Source organism: Temnothorax curvispinosus, unplaced genomic scaffold (genome assembly GCF_003070985.1).
Source record: "Temnothorax curvispinosus isolate PA1 unplaced genomic scaffold, ASM307098v1 QBEX01014187.1, whole genome shotgun sequence".
Classification (NCBI taxonomy): Eukaryota; Metazoa; Arthropoda; class Insecta; order Hymenoptera; family Formicidae; genus Temnothorax; species Temnothorax curvispinosus.
Window position 1 is genome coordinate 108102 of NW_020223967.1, and position 10036 is coordinate 118137.

General features: G+C 39.7%; 1 protein-coding gene across 1 annotated transcript in view; it reads right to left on the bottom strand.

Annotated features, from left to right (window-relative positions):
• Nucleotides 1–5769, bottom strand: part of LOC112464380 (tyrosine-protein kinase Drl-like) — a 70701-nt gene extending 64932 nt beyond the window's left edge. Inside the window, exon 1 of the mRNA XM_025031333.1 lies at nt 5197–5769. Coding sequence (XP_024887101.1) covers nt 5197–5323 — 127 coding nt within the window. The 5' untranslated portion in view covers nt 5324–5769. The remainder of the gene's footprint in view (nt 1–5196) is intronic.
• Between the last annotated feature and the right edge of the window lie 4267 nt (nt 5770–10036).

Below are 10036 nucleotides of genomic sequence, written 5' to 3' on the forward strand. Positions count from 1 at the left end.
AAGAGAAAGATTTTCGTCAATATCTCATAGTGTAACACTGTAATGACAGGTAATATACAGAAAATCACTATTCGAACCGATACAAAGTGACATATTTTTCCTATTTCCTAAGCCAAAGTCCTAAATATTAAATAATTGTTTCGGAAGATCTCTCTTTTATTTTTATTTTTTAAGATAAAGAAACGGAATGTGTCGTTATTAATATTTTTCGTCTATGCTATAACAACATTGTAATATAATCTTATAATCTGTAAACTATTATAGTGTAATATTTCATATTAAATAAATAAGTCTGAAAAGAATATCATGTGACGCGACACCAGACAACGTGCATCTAATAGGAGAAATTAGTAGTGGATTGCTCGTGACCGGTAACTAGATAAACCTGGATGAGGGAAACCAGAAGCGAAAGAAACTGTTCTAGAGTGGAAGCAATTTGTTCAACGGATGGGAAAATTGGACGCCCTATAATTCCTTCAAGTTTGAAACGCTGAAATCGCATAAAGAAATTAGATCGATCATGTGCGGAATATGTCCGTTTCTCGCGTCATTACTCGTGGATGATTTTTATATCTTTGCATCAGAAATACGGCCGATAGATTTTTTAAATAATAAATCTTTAAATAAGTATATATAGAAGGTCAATTCCAAGTTTAATAAAAATTAAATGTATAAAACCACACTAATGTGTACAATTGATAAAATATAATTAATAAATAATACATATTATTAAATTGGAGCAACGCAAAAGTGATGAACGTTAACGTTAAAAAAAATGTTCATGGATATGCAAGGTACTTCATGAATGTACGCGATAATCTTTTCGCGTAATACTTTTTTTTTTAATGGGTGTTCTTGCGGAATAATCGATTTTCTCGTGTCGTTTCCAGCAACGCGGCTGGAGCCTGGGGAATCGACAAGGGTCGTTTCACAAGCTAGTCCGATAGTCGACGGCAATGAACATGTTGTCGGTTGTTTGTCGGAGCGTTTCGTGGTCCAGACAGGACAAACATACGGAGACGATTGCAACGAGAGTGCATAGTGTGTGTGTGCGTGTGTGTTCGAGGGTAAATTAAAAATCAATTCTAGGAGAGGGAAACAATTCCGGAGTCCCTGCTTATTGCGCGCAGCATGTGATTCCCCAAAATCTGTATACGCAAGATAGAGACAATGTGCGAACATCCGCATCACCACGGTCCAATTAATATTTCTGAATTAAAAACAACTTGCCTATATTTACGTAAATTCAGAGCAGCTCTCGCTATTAATTATATTTTGTAATGTCTTTCGATTTAAACTCGCCATTCACTTAATTTTTCTTGTCGTACAAACAGACGTAAATTAGACTTATGCCCTCAGACATTGCTGTCGGATAACTTCGTCGAGGAGGAAAACTCGATACTCTAACACGGTTGAAGCCGTGAGAGACCAGTTGACTAGCGCGAAGCAATTTCGGTAGTAAATCCAGGTTGCCGAGAGACAACTCCATTCGAGGAATAAGGATATTACTTCAAAGCGCAAGCTCATCCCGCGCCTTTCATCACACGGTGAGAAATCCCCTGCCCAATCAGAGCAAACCCCGTGTAAACGTTCTGAACTCGACGGCGGAAGTAAATGCTGAATCCGCACGGAGGTGTCAGGTAATAGTCGACTCGTATCTTCGTCCTCGCAGAGCGTGGAAACGGGAGGGCGTGTACGCGCGGAAGGTGGCGGTGAGTATTTTCTCTCCTTCGCTCCCCCCCGTCCCTCCATCTCTACGTAACACACCACCTTCAACCGCCTTTCTCGCGCACACACTCTGCCTTTCTTTCTCTCCATCTCTGTCAGCCTTTCTCTCTTCATCCTTATTCCTCGCTCCTTTTTTTCTATCTCTTTCTCTTTTTTTTTTGGGTACTTGCAGAGAAGAGATGCCTTTCCAACGGAACGAAGTTTTCCGGGGAAGTAAAGTCATTTCGCTCGTGCAATCTAAGTTAAGTGACTTTCGAGAGCCCCGGCGACGAAACTTGCCCCACCGCTTACCTCCTCTCAGGAGCAACCCTTTCACTTTCCCATCGTCCCCCCCCCCCGCTCCTCCATCCTCCCAACGACAGAATCCGAAATGTGACGAAGATTACCCTGTATCTAGAGATCCGTGGGCCGCTCGGGGCCACTTGAAAAATAGACTCGTTTAAGGTACAGAGCCACCGTCCTTTTTGTTAAATTTGCTCGATGTTGTATAAACTATAAGATAAAACAGTTAACTTTAACCAACCGTCAACAAAATGTTTCGCTTCTATAACCGAATTGCATGAATTAGTAACAGTTGCGTAGAATAAAAGATTGCATTGATTTTAAATAAAGTTAATAAAAAAATATGTATGTATAATTAAAGAGTACTCCTCTCCCCCCCCGTAGTTTTTTAAAGATAAGAAAGAGATAGAAATGATGCTGTCGTACAAATTTTTCTGATAGAAAAGTCACTTTACATACGCTAAAAAATATATTATTAAAATTAATAGAAGACATTTTATATCATTCGCACGGGGGTTTATCTTCATCTATCTCAAATATATCCTCATACTACTCGCATAATTCTGGTAAAATTCAATTATATATTTCCAAAGTTACCAAAAGCCGAACTAATCTAATATAATCTATATCGGTATATATTGCGAAACTTGAATTTATCGTAAATATTTCATATCTACTTGCCGCGCATTTCGATATTATTCCACTTTCTCCACTCCCATTTCTAGCGAATAAATGCGCAATTATTCATCGCCAAATGGACTGCGCCGGATAAACCAACAAATTAAAAAAAAAAATACGTTAAACTTCGCCGACCCGCGCTTTCAGTTCGCGAACGAATTCACTTCTGCGTGCATCTCTTTTCCCCCTTTTTTTCGCACACTCGCCGACGTGCCATATTTCGCGATTAACGCGAAATATACGAAAGTGCCGTAGCGCAATCTATACCGCTGCAGCACGGCATGGCACACGCACCCAGCGGAACGTGTCAGATCGCTCTGCCATTCGGAGTGTCGCGACCGCCGGGATTGCCTCGATTTTCGAAGAGTCACGAGCCGCCGGTCGCTCGTAAATACGGCGATTCCACTTTTTTTTTTCCTCCCCTGGCCGTCCACCAACCGTTCGCCTGGCCGAGCGTGGTCCTCATCGGGCCCTCCGACCCAATCGACCGACGTCGCGCGGAGAACGTCTGGTCCACGGTGGTGCGGCGCAACCACGCGCGCGATACATGAATCACGAAGCCGGAAAGTGATATCGAATGGAACGTGGAACGGAGACTTTCTAGGTGCATATGTGCGCGCGCGCGAGCGTCGACTTCGACCCGGTATATGGCCGGCGACCATTAAAACGAGTGGCTCATGCCGCAAATTGCTGAAATGACACTCCGCACACTCGCCATAAGCGGTCCCGACGCTAATTCGCTCTTTCACCGGCCCGTCCCGCGATTTCGCCGCCGCCGTCGCTCGCGATGCCACAAAGCGGTGTAAAACCATCCCCCGATATACCGCCACATGACCTCAAGTTTTTCCGCCCGCGTTCGTTAAAACCGTGCCGCAGAATCTCTCGCGAAAGAATTTTTCCCTCGCGACGCTTTACAATCGCGTTAATTGCGCCCTGGGGGGATGTAGAACGATGCGAACGCTAAAGAGGCGGAATTAGATAAGGTACAAGGGGTAACACGGTCACAACGACGATTATAATCGTAAAAGCGGAAAGAGAGTATTCCGATGCTAATTAACATTATTATGCTTATGTTATGCATATAAGTACCTTTGATGTTTGTTCCGAGATAATAAAGAATATTAACAGTCCCTATTTATTTTAATTAATTAAGATCCTAATTCAAACGAGAAACTATCAATTTTTGTATAACGAAAATGTTCTTATATATATTTTTAGAACCTTATTTTTTATATTTAATCGACAGAATTCGTTATGAGATACATGAAACTCGAGGATTTTTCCTCATAAATCAGAATTCTTGCTGATAATATATATCAAAATTCCAAGGTAATTATGTATAAAAATCTATATTATTCTTAACATGTCGTACGTTTGTTAATTTTGAGAAATGCTTGATTTTTTTATACTAAAATTATAATCCTCTTAACCATCCCGCTACGTCACTCTTCATTTATCTTCTATTGTTTATATTATATGTTTAAAGTGATTTTTATTGTTGGTCGACTTCACACGCACAAACACCGACAGTGCGACAACATAATAAATCGTCCGGTTTCGCAGATTCTCTCTGGGCAACCTTTTTTCGCGCGTTCGCCGGCTTTCGTTTACCTTCAGAAAATACCGCGCCCGACGTGCAATTGTAATGGGACCTGTTAACAAGTCGCGGGAGAGGAAATTTTCATGTTTACCCGCCACGCGGAAATGTACGTGAGAGTTTAGATTGAATGGAAAAAGTAACGCCGGGCAGGACGGGACGAGAATTTTAACACTTTTGCAATTAACGGGTGGAGTTAGGATGACACGGTGTCACGAGAAAAAGATTGCTCGCAAGAAGATAATAGATTGTTCTATTAATAAATCAGGTATAATTAAAGTTGCTCTGCAATCAATGTCGGATGAGTATATCTTTGTGTTAGCAAACTTGCTTGTAATAAATTTTAAATATATAATTTCTATTTGTAATGCACAAGCTTAAGTAGCAAAGATTTTATTTTTATCAAAGTTATTTTTTATTAGTTGATTGAATCGCACTGAAAAGTGCTAAAACTTTGCTTCAATGGATGTTGAATCCAAGGGCTATAGTAGGACTATATTCAAACAAAATGCATAAAATTTTTTATTTATACATTCAACATTTCAAATCATATTCCAATCTTGATATTAAAAAAATTAAACAGACTGCTAAACCTATGTTCATTGGAACAAAAAATTTGCATATTTGAAAAATTTCACGTTGTATCACAAACACAATAGGCACCAGTATGAATCAAATATAAACGTAAATAAATTATGCAATTTGTATACAAGTACTTTTCTTTTTTTCATATTTACTCTTTCAAACATATCTTTTTTTTTATATTACTTTTACAAATTTGATTAATTTTATGCAGATTTATAGAGTGAAATAAAATCTAATTTCTACATATTTTAATTCGTCCTGGTGACTATTTATTTAGTTCCCTCTATTTCCTTCTCACATTTGTTTTGACATCGAGTCCTACATACCTAAAAGCTTCATGACCTGGGAATGGCTGATGAATATATTAAAATAGCCATCGCTGCAGCCGATCAGAAACAGGAGGACGAAAATGTTGCGCCGCAGGAGATCGCAAGGACCACCACACCACCGCATTGTCTTACATGCTCCGTACGTACCACGCACCTGCCTAATCAAGTTAGTTAGTTTCAACTTCAACACCTATCGTTCGCTTCGGCACCGACTGCTCGCACGTGGTTCCATCCACGGACGTGCCCTGCCATTTCTCGCGCCACTCCTCGAGATATATTTAAGAGTCTCTCGATTACCGCGCTCGCAAAAATTCAGCGCGCTTTGTAATCGTCATAAGCGATCATTGTGGAAAAAATTTCGTCCATCCACATGTATGATACATAGAGAAAAGCGAGTTTCAACAATTGTCAGCGTCTTCAGTGTCTCGTTCGCGCGTGTGCTGTCATAAGTCGTTCATAATCGAGCGCGTTCTCGAACGGCGAGACGATCACATGGCACTGCGGTGCGCGATGACGGAGATTAGGGTGGCGTCCTGGCGCAAGGGAGGAGACGACGTCGTCGTCGACGACGTCGGTGCTCGACTGAGTGCCGAGCGACTGTACGTCCATCGTTTTCGACGGCGAGTCTGGTCGCGCTTGCGCCTATGCGGCCAGTCACCTATATCGCGTATACGGAACGCGTATTATGCACGTACGGTATGTGACGGATTGCTAGAAAAACAGTGCGTATGCATGCGTACGCATTGCGTGTCCCGGTGTAAGGTGTAAATTATGTCGCCAAAAATAGATGGCCGGATAAACATCGCGAAAATGACACGCGGGCGGCAGGGCGCGGACTGCGAAAATAGCGAGGGAATATGCATCGTCCGCGAATTGCACGGGGGGAAAAAAACTATCCACTTGCGCGCTTTTTTTCCAACGGTTTATCCGGTTTTGCGCTACTGCCGGAATATTGCCTCTGATTGAAAAATCGCGCAAAGGTGCGCGCCCGCTACTCGACGCGATATCGAGAGGATGCTCGAACGATCATTGAACATATTCCGCGTGATCGTCGATAACGTTTGAGATCAAAAGCGATGCTGGCAGTAATCACTAGATACAGCTTTTGCAGTTATAGACGACGTTACACTGTAATTAGCAAATATTTGCGGCCACCGAGTACGTCCTCATGGTTGGAAATAGGCCAACCACAATGATATATCTCCATGGAAACGCTTCAACCAAGGACCTTGCACATTTGTAATATGTTCACCTTTGTCATACCCTCGTCATTTGTGAATTTTCAGAGACATATGGCAGAATGAATAATAAATCTTTTACACAAACACTGGTTATTTTAAATATGCATAATATTTTTGCAAGAATAGCAGAACAGATGCTTTATTTTATAAACGCTCGCGCACGCAACACTCGTCTGTTATAAATATTTTAAAAAATTTTATTTTGTATTAAATAATTGAGAAATTATTTTGATGAGTGATTATTTAAATTTGTATTTCGTTATATTACAGATATTGAGTGAAAAACATCTGTTTTGTAGCGACGAACTTATATCACGGTATAAAAATATGAAATAGAAGGGAGAACATTTCAGTTTCAAACTGATATACGCGTTTGTGAAAACATAATTTATTCACGAGGATTGTATATAATGCAGAAAAATAAAAATCAGCAATCCATTTTATATTAACGCTTGGTGGTGCGTATAACGTAGAAAAATCGGGAATAAAGTTTCTTCATAGAACGTATAAATATTTTCGCGACGTGTACCGCTACGTGAAATAAATCGGATTTACGGATATAATTTCGAAATAATACCGGAAACCTTTGTCGCTTGTAATTCTATCGAGCTCGTTATTGACGTGACGACAGAGTGCCGATTAACGGCCACGACTCGGCGAACAACGACGAAATTGACGTTCGGCGTCCAATAACATCAAAAACTTTTCAATCCACTTGGAGTCATGAAATTTCATCGTAATGGTACCCACCCTCCCCGCCTCGTTCGTGTTCGCGACTTCGTATCCCCGGGTCCTGGCTTCGTTAGCACGCAATATCGTCACTGACGAGCTTTAAGCCCGACACACGAAAGGGCGGAGGCAACGTAACGACGAAAGAAATAATTTCGAATGACCTCGCCTGTCGGTCCAGATCACCCGCGCCGATTCCTCTCGTGCCCCGTGTGATCCCGGGTGGGGAAAGGTCGGAGATATCGGCGCGCGATCGACGACGCCGCTCGCGCGCGCGTTGTCCGAAAGCGTTAGAATTTAATTAAATCGGTCCCCGGCTATCCCTGTCGTGTCGCAGAGGCCACTTCCTTTCCACCCTCAGCTCTGGCAACAGTCCCTCGCCGGACAGTTCGCAGCCTCGGGATTCACAATTTGATCTTCGCGTAGAGTTTAACTTCCAGAGAGCGGACCATTCCTCTGGTCCCCCTTCTTCCGTCCTACCCCCCGCGATGCTCGACAAAACGGCGCTTTAATTATACCGCGGGATTAATTAACTCTCCGTCGAACTCCGGCGGCGGAACACACCCGCGGGATTCGCCGCGCCCGCGCCGCCGAGCCGATCGCAAATAATTAAAGACCGTTTTTCGTTCGTTTCCTTCGCTCTTTCTTTCGTGGAACCGCGCCGCCCTCGCGCTTACACGCAAACAGATGCTTCGCGGAGTGATTGACGGAGTGATTAATATTTATTGACGACTCGTCGATGCGACGACATTGATGTACGAACGAAATGTCATTACGTTCATGGAAAGAAGTTGCAAGCATGCAATAATACCGCAAACTGCGCAACATGATCAATAGAAGGTATTATAATTTATAAATTCTTGTTTTATATTAAAGAAATTGTATAAAAAGCACAAAGAGAGAAAGAAAGTCCCAAATCTCATATAATTATATCTCTATATAACTGGTATCCTATTTTTCTATTTTCTCACCATTTTTTAGCAATAAATCAGTAAAAGTTTGATTGAAACTTTTAGAGATTTATAACTTAAGAATATATTTCATCTTGCTCCATCCATGACATTTTTCAATATAATATTTTCTCGTCTTATACGAATTGCATATTGTTCGATGTAATTTGACTTATCGTTGAAAAATGCATTCTACCTGATTGCAAAAGTAATTTCACCAGAGAGAAATGTGAATCGGACTACAACTTCTAAGGATGTAGTTCAAGCTTCCGTGCGCAGAATCACGCAAGCGTATAGCGTATGTATGTGCGTATATAAATTGGACGGCACACGAACTCAATCTGCGCACATATAAGGAAAGTTACACGAATATACCTAAAGCTAAGAGTGGATCTAGCCGAATCCATTAAATATTTGAGCGAACGAAAGAGGCTAGGGAAGCAAGCTCGTGGAGGAAGTCTCCCCTCGGCTCTTAAGATCCATAGTAGCCCAACTCTCTCTCTATATTAATATTTACATTTATATTTCTTCCTCGTCGTCCCTCTTATTTCAACTTAATGCCGCCGGGGATTTCCAGCGTTCCAGACTGAATTATTATGATTTTCACAATTCAACACATTTCGAGCAACTATATTCCGGATTGTACGCTTCCTGATAAGCGATATACGTCTTCGCGTGTCATATCGATTCGCCTAGTATTTTGTATGATTTACACTCGAGAATTAATTATTGCAACGCTTCGCAAATAAATTTTGAAATGCATTCTTTACAAATTTCTCCACTGTTTTCATATCTACGCTTTCAATGAATCTTTCGCTTTAAAACGCATTAAAAAAAAAAAACAGATTTATAGCTAATAAAATTAAATTTCTGTTTAAATTATATATATATAACTTTAAGAAGTCAATTTTGTCATAGCTATTTACATATAGATTTATCTATATTACGTTAATAATGTTATCTTAATAAATGTTATCGCTATATCAGTAACTTTCAGAGAGCCAAATAAACACTCCGCCAAATTCCTGATTAAATCAAGACAAACTAAATGTGTGTAACATCCGCAAATGTTTGATTGCTGTGATCGATTGACCACACATTGGCCGTCCTCTTATTTTTAACTGAAATGAATCAAAAGATTCTTCTAATGGAAACGTTACTTTGTTATAAGTCCAAAAATAATTAATAATAAATTTATTTCATTAATAGAGAATAATTATCGCGAAATTGATACTTTATATTAATTAGATTTTTTGTTACACTTTTTATTATTATCATTTATTATCGAATTATTTTATTATCGTCAGAAATATATGCAAGAAATCGTATCTTTTTATATAAACTGCTCGATTTTATCACCGAATATCGTTGCAGTTAGATATACTTTGGTTGACTTGATCATAGACATACATTTTTATAAATTATATTAGGCTACACTTTTAATTTTAAAGTCTCGAACTTTTATTCAGTAAAAACAAACCGTAAAGACCTTTCGCCATTCCCGCCGTTTGTAATCGGCAGTCTTTTTTTTGCACATGTGTTATTCAATTTTTGTCTGTGCATAATTCATTATTTTTCACATGACTTATTTTACAATACGATATAAATTTCATCAAAATACAATGTTACAAATACAACATTATTACAAAATATATAATCGAGCTGCTTATACATTTAATTTTATAAATAACAAATTACTCAAAAATGTCGGAAATGCGTATAATAATACAGAATTCACGATTTTTGTACCAGACACAAAATTATTGGCTGTGTGTAATAGGTATGTTCATAAATGACAATTAATTATGCGGCAGGCAATTATTAATTATTCGTTTACAATTATGGAGCTTATTAAGCGTTAAATAACAAGCAACCGCGACTAAAAAACTCATTAATGAATTTATTAATTTATGTTCC